Genomic DNA, 22994 nt, shown 5'->3' with positions numbered 1-22994 from the left:
AACCACATCATATGTGACAAGGTTTACAACTCTAGCACACAAATTATTATTATTATTACCCTTGAACTTAGAATTTTTATGAAAAAAAATATTGTCTTTTTTTAAATAACTTCTTTATTTCTTAATGTATCTACTTCAAACATGTTTCTTATTATCATTCAACATTTGTGAGGTCACTTTCTTATTTCTTCATGGATTCTTCAAATTAAAAATAAATGTTCATTATCAACACCTACATTATATTTCTGTTTGTTACTTACTATACATTATAGTTAATGCTATATTTGAAAATTGTTATTTTTTCTTACTTATCGTCTTTGTGACTATAAATGGTATCTTTAAACTTAAAGTAAAACTCACATCAATGTTCATAAAACTAGCTTCGTTATTTCAAGAGTTATCTCCTCTTTAAGAATTTTGCATTAAAATATGTTATATTTTGGTAACAGGGATGTTTACAAAAATAACTTAAGAGTCTCCTTCAGTCTGTCTGTCTGTCTGTTCATAAAAACTGTGCCCTGAGATTACTTTTAAAGATTTTTTGCAACAAATTTACTTAAAATAGAGAAAAGTTGAAACATTAGTTATACTTATTCATCCTGAGAAAATTGGACCTTTTGATTATCTGTTGTATAAACATAATTTCCTTACTAGGCAGGGAAACTTAACACATTACTATGATATAGACAAACTTAGAACTCAAAAGATTTAAGTTCATTTATGTCATTCATTCACTGGTAAAATTGAATGGCCAATGGCCCATCAGAATGTTGCTGGGGTTCTAACCGGTAGGGGACTTATGGATTGCTTGCAATACTATGATAATTGCTTGTTAGTCCCCTACCGGTTTACCGGAGGGGACTTTAGGTTTACCCTCCGTCCGTCTGTCCGTCCGTCTGTCCGTCCGTCTGTCTGTCAGTCCGTCAGTCCGTCCGTCCACAAAACTGGATCCCGCGATAACTTGAAAAGTACTGAAAATATTTTTATGAAACTTGGTATATGGATAGATGGCAGTATGGAGATTATGCACGTCTTTTTCTTTTCTTCCTATGTTGAAAATTCTGGTTGCTATGGCAACAAATAGGCTAAAATATGGCAAATTTTACACATAAAGTGGATCCAGTGATAACGCAAAAAGTACTGGAAATATTTTTATGAAACTTGACATATGGGTAGATGGCAGTATGGAGATTATGCACGTCTTTTTCTTTTCTTCCTATGTTGAAAATTCTGGTTGCTATGGCAACAAATAGGCTAAAATATGGCAAATTTTACACATAAAGTGGATCCAGTGATAACGCAAAAAGTACTGGAAATATTTTTATGAAACTTGACATATGGGTAGATGGCAGTCTTGGAATTATGCACGTCTTTTTCTTTTCTTCCTATGTTGAAAATTCTGGTTGCTATGGCAACAAATAGGCTGAAAATATGGCAAATTTTACACATAAACTGGATCCAGTGATAAAGCAAAAAGTACTGGAAATATTTTTATGAAACTTGACATATGGGTAAATGGCAGTCTTGGAATTATGCACGTCTTTTTCTTTTCTTCCTATGTTGAAAATTCTGGTTGCTATGACAACAAATAGGCTGAAAATATGGCAAATTTTACACATAAACTGGATCCAGTGATAAAGCAAAAAGTACTGGAAATATTTTTATGAAACTTGACATATGGGTAGATGGCAGTCTTTAGATTATGCACGTCTTTTTCTTTTCTTCTTATGTTGAAAATTCTGGTTGCTATGGCAACACATAGACTGAAAATATGGCAAATTTTACACATAAACTGAATCCAGTGAGAACTCAAAAAGTACTGGAAATATTTTTATGAAACTTGACATATGGGTAGATAGCAGTGTTGAGATTATGCATGTCTTATCTGTTCTTCCTATTTTGAAAAAATATCAGTTGCCTTGGCAACAAATAGGCTTAAAACATGGCAAATATAACAATATTTGTGATTAGTCAAAAAGAGCTGAAAATTTTTATGAAATTGCATCTTTAATTCAAGTGTTATCTCCTCTTTAAAAATTCTGCTTTTAAAATGTTATATTTTGGTAACAGGGATGTTTCAAATAATAACTTTAGAGTGTCCTTCAGTCCGTCTGTCTGTCTGTTCATAAAAACTGTTTCCTGTGATCACTTTTAAAGAACTTTTCCAACAAGTTTACTTGAAATAGAGAAAAATTGAAACATAAGTGAATGGCCAATGGCCCTTCAGAATGTTGATGGGGTTCTAACCGGTAGGGGACTTATGGATTGCTTGCAATACTATGATAATTGCTTGTTGAAAAAGGTTTGTCTGGAGCAAAACTTCTACATGCATTGAGGGATTTCAATATAACTTGTCACAAATGTTCACCATTGTGAGGCAGAGTGTGGCAAGCAAATTTTACTCCCTGTGGCCAAGGTCAAGGTCACACATAGGTGTCAAAGTACAGATAAAAATATGAAAATGTGTATTAGGACCATTGAGTCATCACTTATGGAAGGATTGAACCACAAATAGTCATCATCAAGACTATGGGTGTGAAACATGTAATTTAGGATAACATATGCAAGGTCAAGGTCACTAAACATGAAAAAATGTAGAGATTTTTTCTAGAGCATGTCACTTACACCCATGAAGGGATTCTAATGAAACTTAATATAAATGTTCACCACAATAAGAAGAAGTCATGCACATGAACCAGGTCTCTATGTCAAAGGTCAAGGTCACACTTAGAGATCATTGAAAAACATTTGTCCAGACCAAAACTTCTACATGCATTGAGGGATTTCAATGTAACTTGAAACAAATGTTTACCAATGTGAGGCGGAGTGTCGCTTTTGTGACAGGCATATTTTGTTGCAATGTTGCCCTTGTGTTCAGAGAATAACTCTAAAATTACGCAAACAATTTCTTCAAACTTCATACACTGATAATTATACCCCCGCACAATGAAGTTGTAAGGGGGGTATACTGGAATCGGCTTGTCCGTCCGGCCGTCCGGCGTTTTTTCCTTGTCCGCCCAATAACTTAAGATTCCTTTGACCCACAGTCTTCATATTTGGTATTTAGATTGGTCATGGTTAGTAGATGATCCCTATTGATTTTGAGGTCACTGGGTCAAAGGTCAAGGTCACAGGGGCCTTGACTTCTAAAAGCTTGTCCGCCCAATAACTTAAGATTCCTTTGACCCACAGTCTTCATATTTGGTATTTAGATTGATCATGGTTAGTAGATGATCCCTATTGATTTTGAGGTCACTGGGTCAAAGGTCAAGGTCACAGGGGCCTTGACTTCTAAAAGCTTGTCCGCCCAATAACTTAAGATTCCTTTGACCCACAGTCTTCATATTTGGTATTTAGATTGATCATGGTTAGTAGATGATCCCTATTGATTTTGAGGTCACTGGGTCAAAGGTCAAGGTCACAGGGGCCTTGACTAAAAAAAGCTTGTCCGCTCAATTGCTTAAGAATGCTTTGGTCAACAGTCTTCATATTTAGTATTGAGGTTATTTATGACTAGTAGATGACCCCTTTTGATTTTAAGGTGACTATGTCAAAAGTCAAGGTCACAGGAATTTTAATATAATAAGCTTGTCTGCAATGCCTGTCCGCAGTGTATTGATTTTCACATTTTAAGCATGTAGAATACATAACTTAGCAATGCACTGGCATGTAGAATACATAACTTAGCAATGCACTGGCACAGATTTGGCAGGGAGGTTGTCCTTGAGCTTTAAATGGCCACTGTTGATTCTGACAAAGTGGTATGCGGGGGTATTCACGCCATGGCAGTGGCAGTTCTAGTTAACTCTGGTAGAAAGTGCAGTGTGCAAGAAAAATAACTCTCTCTTGCCTACTTTTAAAGTTTTTCGCCTATACAAGAATTACTTGAAAATCTTTGTGCCAAGCATAACTCCAAAACTCTAAAAGTACTTGAGCAATTTTTTAATCCCCTGCGTAGCGGAAAGGGGATTATAGGAATGGCGTCCATCTGTCCATCCGTAACACTTGTGTCTGCTCCATAACTTTTAAACCGCTGAAAAGTATGTAGAAGTGTTTAGTGAATGATTCTGGTGAAAGTTTGCAGACTTATATAATTTTTGAAGCTGGTGGGTTAAATAAAAACATTATAGCTTTATACATGTATAATAAATTCTGTCAGAGAGCTCCCTTTGAGGCTTTCCCTTATTCACAAGTATTCAGAATCATAATTAGAGGTCACTGTCCAAGGCCAGTAATTCTAGCATCAATTTTGACATAATTATGGTCCTTTTGAACTTACATAATTCTTAGTTAAAGTTTGAACATCAATTCTCAAAACTACTGAAGGTATTCACTTGAAACTTAATACAAGTATTCAGGGTCATAATTGGAGATTACTCTCCAAGGCCCATAATTCTAGCATGGATTTTAACAGAATTATGGCACTTTTTGAACTTCTGAAATTAAAGTGGCATGCAATATCAATCTTCAAAACTACAGAAGGTATTCACTTGAAATTTAATACATTACTACCAAATAATAACTAGAGGTCACTATCCTAGGCCTATATTTCTGACATAAATTTTGGCTGAATTATGGCCCTATTTAGCTCGACTATTCGATAAGACTTAAAGTTTACGTTTAAGTTTGTGTACCACCTCAATTGATTTTCAAAGTCCATTGACATAATTTTATGGCTTTGAAACTCTGTACACTTGTTCACCATCATGTCCCCAACCTGTAGTCAGGAGAAATGTTTGTACTAAGCAAATAAACTAGTTGTGTATTGTCTGTCCTTGGTAGAAAATTTATCAGTCTGTTTTTAAACAAGCTTTTTCTGTAGGTTACAAGAAAATGAACAAAGTATGATTATTTGTCTCTCACCACTGATTCAGTAGTCATTTTGGATTAGTATAGTTATGGTCACTTGCTGAGAAATTGGTATTTACTGGTAAGTTATTTGTACAAGGTTGACTGTCCATGCAAATATGATCAAACCAGACAAACAAACAATTAAATTATTTGATGGCTTTTATTTTAAGTCTATATGTGTCTCTAATATCTACTTGAATAAACATACTTGTTAATTCTATATAATGTTACATTTCATGATAATTTTTTCAGAAAACAGTATGGTCCAACAGTAGATATCTGGTCTTTAGGAATAATGTGCATAGAAATGATCGAGGGAGAGCCACCATATTTAAATGAAAACCCAATTAGGGTAAGATTTCATTTTCATACGCCCAAAAAAATTTGGCATATAATGTAATGCACTTGATCATCTGTCTGTCTGTTGTCGTGTCTGTATCTTTTGAACAGGTGAAAGGAAATTGAAATATTGACCATGTGATGATGTGCAGAGCACAGATTTGACCTTCCTGAGGTCAAGGTCACAGTCATTATGTATGAATTTTAAAATACTGTCCACTCTGTATTCTATGAAGAGATAGAAAGAAATTAAACGTTTTGGCAGAAATATTACTAATAATGATAATAATCATACTTTATTTTTGTCTGGGCCATTTCTCCTAAAGTATGAAAGCTATGGACTTGAAACTTCATAAGATGATAGATCTCATTAAGAAGAAGTGCACTGCACAAGAACCTATACTCTGCACTTCTTTTTAGCTCACCTGTCACTTTGTGACAGTGTGAGCTTTTGTGATCGCTTTTCGTCCGGCGTCCGTAAACTTTTACTTTAAATGACATCTTCTCATAAACCACTAAGCCAATTTCATCCAAACTTCACAGGAATGTTCCTTTGGTGGTCACCTTTGAAAATTGTTCAAAGAATTTAATTCCATGCAGAACTCTGGTTGCCATGGCAACCAAAAGAAAAAACTTTAAATATCTTTTTCTAAAAAAACCAAAAAGCTAGAGCTTAGATATTTGGCATGAAACATCTTCTAGTAAGTGTCTACCAAGTTTATTCAAATAAAAGCCCTAGGGTCAAAATTGGCCCCGCCCCAGGGGGTCATTGATTTTCTCTATATGCATATAGTAAAAACTTAAAAAATCTTCTTTTAAAGAACCCAAAAAGCTAGAGCTAAGATATTTAGCATGAAACATCCTCTAGTGGGTGTCTACCAAGTTTGTTCAAATAAGAGCCCTGGGGTCAAAATTGGCCCCGCCCCGGGAGTCATTGATTTTCCTTATATGTGTATAGCAAAAACTTAAAAAATTTTCTTTGAAAAAAAACCAAATAGCTAGAGTTTAGATACTAAGCATGAAACATCTTCTAGTGAGTGTCTACCAAGTTTGTTCTTATAAAAGCCCTGGGGTCAAAATTGGCCCCGCCTCGGGGGTCATTTATTTTCCTTATATGTGTATAACAAAAACTTAAAAAATCTTCTTTGAAAAAACTCAAATAGCTAGAGTTTAGATATTAAGCATGAAGCATCTTCTAGTGATTGTCTACAAAGTTTGTTCAAATAAAAGCTCTGGGGTCAAAATTGGCCCCGCCCCGGGGGTCATTGATTTTCCTTATATGTGTATTGCAAAAACTTAAAAATCTTCTTTGAAAAAACCGGAATAGCTAGAGTTTAGATATTAAGCATGAAACATTTTCTAGTATGTGTCTACAAAGATTGTTCAAATAAAAGCCCTTGGGTCAAAACTGGCCCTGCCCCAGGTGTGTCATTGTTTTTAACTATATGTGTAAAGAAAAAACTTGACCAGCTAGACCTTAGATGTTTAGCATGAAACATCTTCTAATGGGTGTCTACCAAGTTTGTTCAAATAAAAGCCCTGGGATTTAAACTGGCCCCGCTCCGGGGGCCTATATACAGGTGAGCGACTTCAGGGCCATCATGGCCCTCTTGTTTAGCTCACCTTGCACATAGTGCAGGTGAGCTTTTAGGATGGCCAATCATTTGCGTCTGGCGTCCGTCCACATTTTATTCAAACGACATCTTCTATAATACCACTTGGCCAATATTAATGAAACTTAGCAGGAATACTCTTTATGCCCCCACAATGTGGGAGCATATAGCGTTGCACTTGTCCGTCCGTCCGTCCGTCAGTCCGTCCGTCAGTCAGTCCGTCCGTCAGTCCGTACGTCCCGAAATCTTGTGAACGCAACTCCTCTTAAACCGGATGGCAGATTTTGCTTAAACTTACAGGGATGAACAACCTTAATGTGTAGATGGTAGTAAAGGAAGGAATTTTCGCTGCGACCAAATTTAACAGAATTATGGCCCTTTGTTGATTTTTTCACTATATACTATGTAGAAATTTTGTGAACGCAACTCCTCTTAAACCGGATGGCAGATTTTGCTTAAACTTACAGAGATGAACAACCTTATCGTGTAGATGGTAGTAAAGGAAGGAATTTTTGCTGCGACCAAATTTAACAGAATTATGGCCCTTTGTTGATTTTTTTCACTATATACTATGTAGAAATTTTGTGAATGCAACTCCTCTTAAACCGGATGGCAGATTTTGCTTAAACTTACAGGGATGAACAACCTTAATGTGTAGATGGTATTAAAGGAAGGAATTTTTGCTGCGACCAAATTTAACAGAATTATGGCCCTTTGTTGATTTTTTCATTATATACTATGTAGAAATTTTGTGAACGCAACTCCTCTTAAACCGGATGGCAGATTTTGATTAAACTTACAGGGATGAATAACCTTAAGGTGTAGATGGTAGTTAAGGAAGGAATTTTTGCTGCGACCAAATTTTACACAATTATGGCTCTTTTGTTGATTTTTTCACTATATACTATGTAGAAATTTTGTGAATGCAACTCCTCTTAAAACCGGATGGCAGATTTTGCTTAAACTTCCAGGGATGAACAACCTTAATGTGTAGATGGCAGTAAAGGAAGGAATTTTTGCAGCAACCAAATTTAACAGAATTATGGCCCTTTGTTGATTTTTTCATTATATACTATGTAGAAATTTTGTGAACGAAACTCCTCTTAAACCGGATGGCAGATTTTACTTTAACTTCCAGGGATTAACAACCTTAATGTGTAGATGGTAGTAAAGGAAGGAATTTTTGATGCGACCAAATTTTACAGAATTATGGCCCTTTGTTGATTTTTAGTTTTCAACTTGTGGCACATGTAGTCCAAAAAATATTTGACCTAGAGTCATAAGATTGACAGAACAGTGGCGTGTGGGGGCATCCGTGTCCTATGGACACATTTCTAGTTGTATGAAGCTCTATCAAGATTGTTCAAAGAATGCCATTCCATGCTAAACTCTGGTTGCTATGGCAACTAAAAGAAAAGCTTAAAAGTTCTTTTACTTCAAAATGGAAAGGGCTAGAGCTTAGATATTTCTCACAAGGCATTAGCTTGTTTCTACAAAGTATATTCAAATTATGGTCTAGAGTTGAAAATTGGTCTCTGTTTTGGGGGTTAAAGGTTTTTTTTATTACAAGGTTATATAAACTTTCTTTGTAGGGATAATTTGAGACAGTGTATCTTGTATTTTTTGTCTCAACAGACATTGTTATGAAGATTTTTCTGTTAAAGCATTAGAAAGATGAAAATGTTGTTGAATGTGAATGTTAATTCAAAACAGAGTCAATCAGAATTGCACAAATTTGAGAGCTTCAGTAAAGTTGATTTCCCCATTTAATAATGGATTCTTCCATTAATTTGGTAACACCATCAGAAAGGAGACTGTGTCATTTCCGAAAAACAATGTAAAATATTTCGGTTCTTGACAATAACTTGCACATTTTATTGTGTAAGATATTTCACAAAGAAACGAAAGTGAACAAAAAAATGTTACATTTTTTTCACAAAAATTAGCTGATTTAATTTACAGTACAGATATTATTTTTACATCCTTCCGGTTTGCGGGAAAAGTCATATATTTCAAGAAACCTTTTCAAGATGAATTTTTAGCTCACCTGTCACAAAGTGACAGGGTGAGCTTTTGTGATCGCTTTTCGTCCGGCGTCCGTCCGGCGTCCGTAAACTTTTACTTTAAATGACATCTCCTCATAAACCACTAATCCAATTTCATCCAAACTTCACAGGAATGTTTCTTTTGTGGTCACCTTTGAAAATTGTTCAAAGAATTTAATTCCATGCAGAACTCTGGTTGCCATGGCAACCAAAAGAAAAAACTTTTAATATCTTCTTCTATAAAACCCAAAGAGCTAGAGCTTAGATATTTGGCATGAAACATCTTCTAGTGAGTGTCTACCAAGTTTGTTCAAATAAAAGCCCTGGGGTCAAAATTGGCCCCGCCCCGGGGGTCATTGATTTTCCCTATATGCATATAGTAAAAAAATAAAAAATCTTCTTTTAAAGAACCCAAAGAGCTAGAGCTAAGATATTTAGCATGAAACATCTTCTAATGGGTGTCTACCAAGTTTTTTCAAATAAAAGCCTTGGGGTCAAAATTGGCCCCGCCCCAGGGGGTCATTGATTTTCCCTATATGCATATAGTAAAAACTTAAAAAATCTTCTTTTAAAGAACCCAAAGAGCTAGAGCTAAGATATTTAGCATGAAACATATTCTAATGGATGTCTACAAAGTTTGTTCAAATAAGAGCCCTGGGGTCAAAATTGGCCCCGCCCCGGGGGTCATTGATTTTCCTTATATGTGTATAACAAAAACTTAAAAAATCTTTTTTGAAAAAACCAAATAGCTAGAGTTTAGATATTAAGCACGAAGCATCTTCTAGTGAGTGTTTACAAAGTTTGTTCAAATAAAAGCCCTGGGGTCAAAACTGGCCCTGCCCCAGGTGTGTCATTGTTTTTTACTATATGTGTAAAGAAAAAACTTGACCAGCTAGACCTTAGTTGTTTAGCATGAAACATCTTCTAATGGGTGTCTACCAAGTTTGTTCAAATAAAAGCCCTGGGGTTTAAACTGGCCCCACTTCTGGGGCCTATATACAGGTGAGCGACTTCAGGGCCATCATGGCCCTCTTGTTTCAATGAATGAAACTTTTATTGAAATTTATGAAAGATTTCGATGAGACAAAATTTTGTACATCTATTCTACAGTAAGGACAGAGGCAAAGTGATGTTTTGGGATACAAACATTGCCTATGCAAATGAGTAACAAAATATTTTGGTATGCAATTTAGGTCACATATGTGGTTCGAGTTTTCAATGGTTACAATATAAAATAAATATGTCATAATATTTCTTTCTTAGAACAAAGATACAATTCAAATCATTAAATAATGCATATCAATCAGTCCATTCAACAACTTTGCCTCACAAAACATCTGTATCAATTTGACCTCGAGTTGAGATTATAAATAGAACTAAACAGGAAGTATGACAAAATGGCAGCAATGCACAAGAAAATTGAGAAATCTTTTAAAACAAAGAAGTGAAGATGAATACAATTATCGGTGTGCTTCATTGAAACAGGTATTTTGTTAACTATTTGTGAAGTATTAAGGCATGACATTCACATACATGCCATATTTCCAGCCACCCAGATAGGGAGATTTGGCTTTAAACAGCAGGGGATTTGGACCAAAAGTAGGGGGATTTTTAAGCAAGCACAAACCAGTCGTTATCTACAAGCAAATCAAATCAAAATTTATTTTCAGTATAAATATAACATTTCACAAAACATACGCTGTGATTCTTTGAGTTTCTATTGCCTGATCATTATTTTTTTATCTGCATCATTCCCTACTTCTTATCAACTTCAAAGACCCAATGCCAACAACAAACTCAAGGCAGGCCCAACAAAAATTGATATGTCACGCATTCAGTATCAGACGCTGTCATTGGTTAAGCACCTGCAATACTGACACTGATTGACAGGTTTATCAAAGGAGAATTGTCATACATTGATTTGTTTATTCCTAGACAACTGAAGTGTGTCGGAGTAACCAACAATGCAATTATCCATTAGACTTAATGCAGGCATGTATAGTTGTAAAAGTTGTTTAAGTCTATCGTTAAATTATGTTTATTGGTAAAAATGATGCTTTAATTTTTTTGTTGGTTGAATTTTTAAAAATCGGGGGATTTATATCCCACCGTGGGAGATCAGAGACACTATCGAAAATCGGGGGTTTTTGTCTCCCGGCGGGGGATATGGCATGTATGCATTCAGTATTTATGTAAATATCACCTCCCGTGTTATGATTTGTAAAATTATACATGTACACATGTGATATATACCTCAATAAATGTAAGTGAAAATGGAACAATAATTATGGTAATTATCCATGGTGCTAGTAATACTTAATTATCTTTATCATATTGTTAACTAAGCAAGAAGCTTACGTAATTTAAAAATTACCTAACCTCACAATATTATCAATTTAAACTTGAAAATCTACTCAAAATGACTTCCCAAACAGTAATTTTTGAAACATGAAAATGATTCATGTAGAAAAATAACACAAGAAAAACTGATTTGACTCATGAAAATTTTGGCCAAACAGCCACGTGAAATTCTGACCTTCCTGAGATCCCTGCTGGTTGTTGTTTTTTTCATTTTTTTAACATTTTACAAGATTAAATTTTACAATTAAACCGGTGTATAGAGCCACTTATGTGAACAGAAAGAATTTTTTGTAGAAAGGCGTGTTCTAATATGATAAACCACAGATGCTTGGGGGTTAGATCTTGCCCCCAACATGATATCCGTGAGTAAACACTATCAAAAAATATTTTAATATTTAAACACTAATGGGATATCTGTTTCGACTATAATACTGGTTTTCAAAAAGAATTTACATACTGCGAATTCACTTATATTCGTGGACATGAAATTTCGTGGTTTTATCAAAACGGGCATTTTCTTGGGTTCTTAAATTCGTAGATTTTCAATTTCTTGTAAAAAAATAACATAAATAACCTAATGCAAAGTAATCTTACACTTAATCGTCGCGCATTTTACTTACCACATGTACATATCTTTAGGTATCACACAGCGCTTGTCAATAAATTTAATCCTTGCCTCTGGGCATTTATTGCACAAAAATAAGCGGAAAAGACATGGCAAGAAGTATTTGTTGGGATAAAATTTCTTCGGATCTTAAATTCATGGATTGACCTACCCTTGAAAAACACGAAAAGTCGTGCACCACGAATAATAATGATTTTACAGTATATGAAAAAATAAATACTGTTTACCATCAATGATCATGTATTGAGACTTGATTCCGGGCAGGCAGGTGAATTGGTTGGGCTATTTTTCGTAACAGTTTTCTCAGCAACTACTTATCAGAGCCTCATGATATTAAGTATACAGCATTAACACATTGTCCTATACCATGGGTTTCGATTTCAGGTCTGTCGCTCATCCACTTCATGTTTACTGACTTAGTTAAATTCATAATAATGGTCAATGGTAGAAATTTTTCGTAACAATTTTCTCAGCAACTACTTATCACAGCCTCTTGATATTTGGTATACAGCATTAACATGTAGTCATATACCATGGGATATGATTTCAGGTATGTGGCTCATCCACTTCCCGTTTGCTGACTTAGTTAAATTTTCGGCATTAATTGTAAATGGAAGGAAATTTCCGTAATAGTCTCAGCAACTACCGGTGATTTTTATACCCCCGCACAACGAAGTTGTAAGGGGGGTATACTGGAATCAGCTTGTCCGTCCGGACGTCTCCCCGTCCGTCCGTTGGTTTTTCCTTGTCCGCCCAATAACTTAAGATTCCTTTGGCCCACAGTCTTCATATTTGGCATGGAGGTTAGTAATGATTAGTAAATGACCCCTATTGATTTTGGGGTCACTGGGTCAAAGGTCAAGGTCACAGGGGCCTTGACTTTTAAAAGCTTGTCCACCCAATTACTTGAGATTCCTTTGGCCCACAGTCTTCATATTTGGCATGGAGATTAGTCATGATTAGTAGATGACCCCTATTGATTTTGAGGTCACTGGGTCAAAGGTCAAGGTCACAGGGGCCTTGACTAAAAAAAAGCTTGTCCGCCAATAACTTGAGATTCCTTTGACCCACAGTCTTCATATTTAGCATGGACGTTAATCATGATTAGTAAATGACCCCTATTGATTTTGAGGTCACCGGGTCAAAGTTCAAGGTCACAGGGGCCTTGACTTAAAAAAAGCTTGTCTGCCCAATAACTTGAGATTCCTTTGACCCACAGTCTTCATATTTTTCACATTTGAAGCATGTAGAATACATATCTTAGCAATGCACTGGCTTAGTAACCTCAGATTTGGCAGGGTGGTTGTCCTTGAGTTCTAAATGGCCACTGTTGATTCTGACAAAGTGGTATGTGGGGGTATTCATGCCATGACAGTGGCAGTTCTAGTTTTTCCAATTTTCAAAACAACCTGTGGCTTTCTGAAGGGGAAAATATAGCACGATAAATCAGAAAAGGGGGAAACCTGAAATCAAATTCCAACAACTGAAAATGGAATTTACCCACACATTTTATGGAAAAAAAATTTAATTCAGTTTAACATGCATGGTACATAGCAGAGGCTATCTGTAGGGACAGATTTTTGTCTTATAGCTGATGGTGTTAAGTCATGGTTCTGGTAAGGAAGAGCACAAGGCATTTTAGGGGAAAATATATGCATTTTTAGGGGAAAATATACCTATTTTGGGCCATGGGAAACAGCCTTTATTCGGCTGTAAAATATAGTTGAGACTGTCATATGTGACTTTACAAGGGATCTTCAGAAAAAGGTCACATATGACGGGGAGTCTCTAAATACAGTCTCAAAGAAAATTAGATTTAAATACCATCTATCTGTCTATATACCATTGTGACTTAACATACATAACTGTGTGAAGGAATAATATCTAACCAATTGCAAATAAACATAGGTATTCTTAAAAATTTTGATGTAAGTAAAATAAGAATCCATGTAAAACAAATATATTCGCATGTATATCATATAAAATTTAATTTTATTTTTTGTATTAAGATTTAAATTGAATCTTTATGGTATAAAATAAACTGGAATTTGATGCTGATTCATTGAAATAAATATCATACTTGTAAATGTTAAACATATCCATATCCAAAGCATTTTCTGGTTTGGTATCAAGGGAGTTGTTTAATTCAGACCATTTATATAGGAAAATACGTTGGGAGTACTGAAACAAGGTCGGATAAGAAAGGGAGTCGTTGAAATCAGGGGATCGCTAAAATACAGGTCAAGTTCGAATTTGGTCATGGCTCAATGATTTTTGGCAGAGTTATGCCCCTTTTACTTTGAAAGTAATATGAAATTTTCAGTTTCCGTTTATTATTAATCTCCCCAACGGTACAACACATTCAACTCAAATTTGACATATAAATATGTCATGAGGAAATAACACTGTACAACACATTCAACTGAAATTTGACATATGGATATGTCAACTTTTCCTTTATGCTATGTCTATAGTAAAAAATTTAAAAATCTTCTTTTAAATAACCCATAGAGCTAGAGCTTAGATATAAAACATGAAACATCTTCTAGTGAATGTCTACCAAATTTGTTAAAATAAAAGCCCCAGGGTTAAATTGGCCCTGCCCGGGTTCTGATTTTCCTTATATGTCTATAGTAAAAACTTAACAAATCTTCTTTTAAAAACCCGAGGGCTAGAGCTTAGATGTTTATCATGAAACATCTTCTAATGGGTACCTACCAAGTCGGTTAAAAAAAAAGCCCCTGGGTAAAAATTAGCCCGCCCCAAGGGCCTATATACAGGTGAGCGATTTCAGGGCCATCATGGCCCTCTTGTTAATTTTGTGTGTTTGTTTTGGTTGTAAATAATGATTAACATTGTGCTTATTTGATGTATATATTAATATTAGATAAAAGTACCTTAACAATAACTTGCTAGTATTAAAGTAAGTGCTGCTTTGTTTGTTTCCATATCTTGGGAAGTGGGTATGGTTTATTACCGAAAAATAACATCAAAACCAGTCACTTTCTTGACACATGTACTATTTCAGGCATTGTATTTGATTGCAACCAATGGTAAGCCAGAGATTAAGGAGAAACATACATTGTCTCCTGTCTTCCAAGATTTCCTGGATAAATGTCTTGAAGTGGATGTTGAAAAAAGAGCAGCTGCCTCAGAGTTACTGAAGGTATGATTGAATTTGTTTTTGCACATTTGACTCAAGAACCATAGCTATATTTTGCATAATTTTTAGCCTGCCTGAGCTCAAAGTGCTCAGAAGACCGCCTCCGTGGTCGAGGGGTTAAAGTTGATGACTTCTAATCCAGTTACGTCTCTGGCGTGGGTTCGATCCCCAGGAGGTGCTTTGGTAGTTTAGCACGGAGGAAGGTAGTCTAGTACTGGTGTAACTCTCCAGGAACGATGTCGTCTATATGACTGAAATACTGTTGGGAAAAGGCGTAAAATGAAACAAACAAACTTAAAGTGCTAAGAGGTGAGCTTTTTGTGATGACAGTATGTCTGTTTTTGTCGTTTTCCACAATTGCAATAGACAACATCTCCCTAAAGTGGCACTCTTGTAACGTTATATAAATGATTACAGTCTTATGTATAAGTAGGTCTCAGAAGCTAAAATTAGACTTTAAAAATGAAGTATTTAAAAACCGTTTTTCAGAAAGTACAATGCCCAGAACTAAGTTATTTGGCATCACCTTGTGGTCTCCTACAAAATTTTTAGAAACAAACAATGCTCATGAGGTTAAGTTGAGCCTCATCTGGGAGTTCAGATATTTAGCATGTAGCATTTCTTAATGGCTGTATACAAAAGTTATAAAAGTTATGTCATTTGCTTTAGAAAAGGTCAGCCATTTGGGTCACTAAAATCTTAACCTAACTTGTGTAGTAAAAATGTTAAAAAAACTTTCTTCTCAGAAACTTCAATGCCCGAGCTTAGATATTTTGAATAAAGCATCACCTTTTTTACCACTGCTAAACTTAATTCCCTTTTGGTTTAAACTGGTGGAGACTATAGATTTACCCTTTGTAAGTCCATCCATCTGTCCGATCAAAGATTCTGGATTCAGTCATAACTAAAATAATACGAAAGCTGTCTTGAAAATGCTTGATATGTTTATAGAGGGCTATATATCAACTTTTTAAAAGAAAGAATACTTCTATTGATACAGCCTTGTTGTTGTACAAGATTATCTCCTAAACCACTGCATGCATTTTACCAAACTTCAAAGGAATGATCCTGACATGGTCTTCTATTAAATTTTTCATTTCCAATATGATTCCTTAGTAGGTCACGGGAGCTAAATAAAAAAGCTTATATATGTAAGAAAAACTTGTTCGGTTAAATATGAAATCTTAAAAAAATATTCCTTCTCAGAAAACTACATGCCCATAGCTTAGGTATTTTGACATGTAGCATCATCATGTGGCCCTTTACAAATGTTATTAAATTATGCCCTGGGGGTCAAAAAGAAACCCCCCCCCCCAAGAGTTACTTAGTTTACATAGGCTTATTTAGGAAAATATAATGAGATTCCAATAAGGCCAACCACATGCGTACATTCAATTATTATACCCCCAAAAACGAAGTTTGGGGGGGTATATAGGAGTCACCCGGTGGTCGGTCGGTCCAGCGGTCCGTTGCATTTTCCTTGCCCGGAGCTTAACTTGAAAACTAATGATTGGAAGTCAATATAACTTCATACAATGGTCAAGCACATTATGAGGAAATGCAGTGCACAAGAACCATAACTCCATCTTGACTAATTACAGAGTTATTGCCCTTTGTTACTTTTCCTTGTCCAGAGCATAACTTAAAAACTACTGGTTGGAATTCAAAACAACTTCATATAATTGTCAAGCACAATAAGGGGAAGTGCAGTGCACAAGAACCATAACTCTATCTAAAGTAATTACAGAGTTATTGCCCTTTGTTACTTTTCCATTGCTTTCTTTTGTCCGGACCATAACTTGAAGACTTATGGTTGGAATTCAATATAATTTCATACAATGGTCAAGCACATTGAGAGAAAGTACAGTGCACAAGAAACCTAACACTATCTTGACTTATTACAGAGTTACTGTCCTTTGTTACTTTTCCTTGTCCAGAGCATAACTTGAAAACTACTGATTGAAATTCAAAACAACTTCATACAATTGTCAAGCACAATAAGGGGAAGTGCAGTGCACAAGAACCATAACTTCATCTTAACTTCATCTTGACTAATTACAGAGTTATTGCCCTTTGTTACTTTTCCATTGCTTTTTTTGTCCCGAGCATAACTTGAAGACAAATGGTTGAAATTCAATATGATTTCATACAATGGTCAAGCACAGTTAGAGGAAGTGCAGTGTACACGAACCATAACTCCATCTTGACTAATTACAGAGTTAACCCCCTTTGTTACTTTTCCTTGTCCAGACCATTACTTGAAAACTACTGGTTGGAATTCAATACAACTTCATACAGTTGTCAAGCACATTAAGAGGAAGTGCAGTGCACAAGAACCATAACACCATTTTGACAAATTACAGAGTTATTGCCCTTTGATACTTTTCCTTGTCCAGAGCATAACTTAAAACGTACTGGTTTGAATTAAAAAAAACTTCATACAGTTGTCAAGCACATTAAGAGGAAGTGCAGTGCACAAGAACCATAACACCATTTTGACAAATTACAGAGTTATTGCCCTTTGATACTTTTCCTTGTCCAGAGCATGACTTAAAACGTACTGGTTGGAATTAAAAAAAAACTTAATACAATGATCAAGCACAATAAGAGAAAGTGCAGTGCACAAAAACTATAACTCTGTCCAGAGTAATTATAGAGTTATTGCCCTTTGTTACTTTTCCATTGCTTTTTTCTTGTCCAGAGCATAACTTGAAAACTACTAGTTTGAATTCAATACTATTTCATACAATGGTCAAGTATATTGAGAGGAAGCACAGTGTACAGAAATCATAACTCTTTCTGGACTCATTTAAAAGTTTTTGCCCTTTGTTACTTTTTATTGTCCAGTGCATAACTTGAAAATTAATGGTTGGAATTCAATGAAACTTTATACAATGGTCAAGGGAAGTGAGATGAAGTGCAGTGCACAAGAGCCATAACTCTAATTGGACTAATTACAGTTATTGCCTTTTGTTCCTTTTTTCCTGTGCATGACTTGGAATTCAATACAACTTCATACAATGGTCAAGTGCAATGAGAGGAAGTGCAGTGTACAATAACCATAACTCCATCTTCAGTATTTATAGAGTTATTGTCCTTTGTTCCTTTTCCTTGTCTTTCTGGACTTATTGCAGAGTAATTCAATAAAACTTCATCAATGGCCAACCACATTGAAAGGAAATACAACATACAAGAACCACAACTATCTTTAATTGCCCACAACCATAACTTTATTTCAATTGTTTTACAAGGTATTCTGTTACTAGTAACATCCTCATTTCCGAAGCAGTCTTGCGGGGGTATTAATCACATTTAGTGATAGTTCTAGTTTATTATTCAAATCGATTTTGAACTAGTATGTTCTTTGTCAGTGAATAAACAGGAAGTAAACACGAAGTTTTTAGGAAAAAGAGTTTTGTTTTTTTTTAGGAAAAAAAGAATAATCTAATCTTTAATAAAATTGCAGTGCCCAGAGCATAGATATATGCCATGTAGCATTGCCAAGTGGACCTCTACAAAAATTATATAAAATCATGTCCTTGGGTTCAAAATTGGTCCTGCCCCAGAGGTCACTTAGTTTATATATCCTTTTTGTGTCGCCTTGAAAAAGGCTACATAAAGGGGTTACTTTCGTTGGCGGCGGCGTTGTTTGCGTCCTCTTAAGCTTGTCCAGAGCATAAGTCAGTCATTATAAGTATGATTGACTTCAAACTTGGTATGCATGCTTCTTATAATGACCCGAAGCGCAGTGCATAAGAACCGGTACTCTGCACTTCTTAATTTTTGAGTTATTGCCCTTTGTTAATTTTCATTCTTTACTTTTGTCCATGCTATTTCTCCTAAAGCATAAAAGCTATGGACTTGAAACTTCATAGGATGATAGGTCTCATTCAGAAGAAGTGCAGGGCATAAGAACCGGTACTCTGCATTTCTTATTTTTTGATTTATTGCCCTTTGTTTATTTTCATACTTTATTTTTGTCGGGGCCATTTCTCATAAATTATGAAAGCTATAGACTTGAAACTTCATAGAATGATAGATCTTTTTAATAAGAAATGCAGTGCACAGAAACTGCTGCTCTGCACTTCTTATTTTTTGAGTTATTGCCCTTTGTTAATTTTCATATTTTATTTTTGTCCTGGCCATTTCTCCGAAACTATATTGTTCACAAGGCGACACATCCGACTCGCGGAGTTCTAGTTTAGCATAATTGTCTTAAAAAAAACTCCTCAGAATCTGCAATACCTTAAGCAGGCTTTTAAGCTTAGCTATTTGGCTTGGTTTTGAAAACTTCTGCTGGAAGCTAGTACAGCAAAATTATGGGTAATAAGTTAGCCTGCTCTTCATCAAAGGTTATTTTGGTTCCCTACCTAATTATACCCCCGAAACAAAGTTTGGGGGGGGTATATAGAAGTCACTCTGTGGAGGGTCGGTCTGTTGCATTTTCCTTGTCCGGAGCATAACTTGAAGACTAATGGTTGGAATTCAATATAACTTCATACAGTGGTCAAGCACATTGAGAGGAAGTGCAGTGCACAAGGACCAGAACTCCATCTTCACTATTTACAGAGTTATTGCCCTTTGTTACTTTTCCTTGTCAGGAGCATAACTTGAAAACTACTGGTTGGAGTTCAAAACAACTTCATACAATGCTCAAGCACAATAAGGGGAAATTCAGTGCACAAGAACCATAACTCTATCTTAAGTAATGACAGAGTTATTGCCCTTTGTTACTTTTCCTTGTAACCACCTCGGTGGTCGAGGGGTTAGAGTCGATGACTTCTAATTCAGTTATCTCTCTGGCATGGATTTGATCCCTGGGAGATGCTTTGGTAGTTAAGCACAGAGGAAGGTAGTCTAGTACTGGTGTAACTGCAGGAACGATGGTTAGGAAACTACCCGTCTATATGACTGAAATACTGTTGGGAAAAGGCGTAAAATGAAACAAACAAACAACTTTTCCTTGTCCGGAGCATAACTTAAAAACTACTGGTTGGAATTCAAAAGAACTTCATACAATGGTCAAGCACAATAAGAGGAAGTGCAGTGCACAAGAACTATAACTCTATCTAAAGTAATTTCAGAGTAATTGCCCTTTGTTACTTTTCCATTGTTTTTTTTAGCTCACCTGTCACAAAGTGACAGGGTGAGCTTTTGTGATCGCTTTTCGTCCGGCGTCCGTCCGTCCGTCCGGCGTCCGTCCGTAAACTTTTGCTTTAAATGACATCTCCTCATAAACCACTGAGCCAATTTCATCCAAACTTCACAGGAATGTTCCTTTGGTGGTCACCTTTAAAAATTGTTCAAAGAATTTAATTCCATGCAGAACTCTGGTTGCCATGGCAACCGAAAGAAAAATCTTTAAATATCTTCTTTTAAACAACCCCAAGAGCTAGAGCTTAGATATTTGGTATGAAACATCTTCTAGTGAGTGTCTACCAAGTTTGTTCAAATAAAAGCCCTGGGGTCAAAATTGGCCCCGCCCCAGGGGGTCATTGATTTTCCCTATATGCATATAGTAAAAACTTAAAAAATCTTCTTTTAAAGAACCCAAAGAGCTAGAGCTAAGATATTTGGCATGAAACATCTTCTAGTGAGTGTCTACCAAGTTTGTTCAAATAAAAGCCCTGGGGTCAAAATTGGCCCCACCCCGGGGGGTCATTGATTTTCCCTATATGCATATAGTAAAAACTTAAAAAATCTTCTTTTAAAGAACCGTAAGAGCTAGAGCTTAGATATTAAGCATGAAACATCTTCTATTGAATGTCTACCAAGTTTGTTCAAATAAAAGCCCTGGGGTCAAAATTGGCCCCGCCCCAGGGGGTCATTGATTTTCCCTATATGCATATTGTAAAAACTTAAAAAATCTTCTTTTAAAGAACCCAAAGAGCTAGAGCTAAGATATTTGGCATGAAACATCTTCTAGTGAGTGTCTACCAAGTTTGTTCAAATTAAAGCCCTGTGGTCAAAATTGGCCCCACCCCGGGGGGGTCATTGATTTTCCCTATATGCATATAGTAAAAACTTAAAAAATCTTCTTTTAAAGAACCATAAGAGCTAGAGCTTAGATATTTGGCATGAAACATCTTCTAGTGAATGTCTACCAAGTTTGTTCAAATAAAAGCCCTGGGGTCAAAATTGACCCCGCCCCAGGGGTCATAGATTTTCCCTATATGCATATAGTAAAAACTTTAAAAAATCTTCTTTTAAAGAACCCAAAGAGCTAGAGCTAAGATATTTAGCATGAAACATCTTCTAATAAGTGTCTACCAAGTTTGTTCAAATAAAAGCCCTTGGGTCAAAATTGGCCCCGCCCCAGGGGGTCATTGATTTTCCCTATATGCATATAGTAAAAACTTAAAAAATCTTCTTTTAAAGAACTCAAAGAGCTAGAGCTAAGATATTTAGCATGAAACATGTTCTAATGGGTGTCTACCAAGTATGTTCAAATAAAAGCCCTGGGGTCAAAACTGGCCCCGCCCGGGTGGGGGGGGGGGCGGTCATTGATTTTCCTTATATATATGTGTATAGCAAAAACTTTAAAAATCTTCTTTGAAAAAAACCAAATAGCTAGAGTTTAGATATTAAGCATGAAACATCTTTAAGTAAATATCTACAAAGTTTGTTCAAATAAAAGCCCGGGGGTCAAAACTGGCCCTGCCCCAGGGGTGTCATTGTTTTAAACTATATGTGTATAGTAAAATCTTTAAAAATCTTCTTTTAAAAAACCCAATGAGCTAGAAATTAGATGTTTAGCATGAAACATCTTCTTATGGGTGTCTACCAAGTCTGTTCAAATAAACAAATAAAAGCCCTTGGGTAAAAATTGGCCCGGGGTGGGGGGGGGCCTATATACAGGTGAGCGACCTCAGGGCCATCATGGCCCTCTTGTTTTTTGTCCCGAGCATAACTTTAAGACTTATGGTTGGAATTCAATATAACTTCATACAATGATCAGATACATTGAGAGGAAGTGCAGTGCACACAGGGTTCGTACAGTCTTAAAAAGTGCTTAAATTTGAGTCCCTTTCTTAAAAAGTGCTTAAAAATGAAAAAAAGTGCTTAAAAGTCCTTGAATTTGATTACTCTCTTAAAAAGTGCTTAAAAAGTGCTTAAATATGCTGAAAATGTGCTTGAAAATTTGAAACACAGAATAACATAGTTTCGATAAAAATTAACAAAGTAAAAAGAAAATGATCCAATTTAGTATCAAAATCAATAAAATGTTTACTCAAGGTAACAGTAAGTGGGCAAATTGCAGTTGTTTTGAACTAATCTGTATTTGATGATCCTTTCTTGTTCTTCTATAAATTCCTTAAAATTGTGGTCAGAAAATGTGTATTCAACAAAAAATGGCAAATAAACTACCCATCTTCGCTTGAAAATTGTGTCGGTATATGTGCAACAAATGTGCTTGAAAAATGGGAAAACATGCTTAAATAGTGCTTAAAAAGTCCTTGAATTTTGGCATTGGAGATCTGTATGAACCCTGGCACAAGAACAATAACTTAATCTTGACTAATTACAGAGTTTTTGCCCTTTGTTACTTTTCCTTGTCCGGAGCATAACTTGAAAAGTACTAGTTCGAATTCCATACAACTTCATACAATCGTCAAGCACATTAAGAGGAAGTGCAGTGCAAAAGAACAATAACACCATTTTGACAAATTACAGAGTTATTGCCCTTCAAGCATAACTTGAAAAGTACTGGTTGGAATTCAAAACAGCTTCAAACAATGGTCAAGCACAATAAGAGAAAGTGCAGTGCACAAGAGCCATAACTCAATTCAGAGTAATTATAGAGTTATTGTCCTTTGTTACTTTTCCATTGCTTTTTTCTTGGCCATAGCATAACTTGAAAACTACTAGTTGGAATTCAATACAATTACATGGATCAAGTATATTGAGAGAAAGCGCAGTGCACAGAAACCATAACTCTTTCTTGACTCATTTAAGAGTTTTTGCCCTTTGTTACTTTTTATTGTCCTGTGCATAAT

General features: G+C 35.7%; 1 protein-coding gene across 1 annotated transcript in view; it reads left to right on the top strand.

Annotated features, from left to right (window-relative positions):
• The first annotated feature begins 5080 nt into the window (after window positions 1-5080).
• The window catches only part of LOC132720823 (serine/threonine-protein kinase PAK 2-like), a 33783-nt gene continuing 15869 nt past the window's right edge, over window positions 5081-22994 (top strand). Inside the window, exons 1-2 of the mRNA XM_060705048.1 lie at window positions 5081-5203; window positions 14863-15000. Coding sequence (XP_060561031.1) covers window positions 5147-5203; window positions 14863-15000 — 195 coding nt within the window. The 5' untranslated portion in view covers window positions 5081-5146. The remainder of the gene's footprint in view (window positions 5204-14862; window positions 15001-22994) is intronic.

This window comes from Ruditapes philippinarum, unplaced genomic scaffold, assembly GCF_026571515.1.
Source record: "Ruditapes philippinarum isolate M1 unplaced genomic scaffold, ASM2657151v2 ctg8948_1_1_1_1, whole genome shotgun sequence".
Classification (NCBI taxonomy): Eukaryota; Metazoa; Mollusca; class Bivalvia; order Venerida; family Veneridae; genus Ruditapes; species Ruditapes philippinarum.
This window is presented reverse-complemented; position numbering and strand designations above follow the sequence as displayed.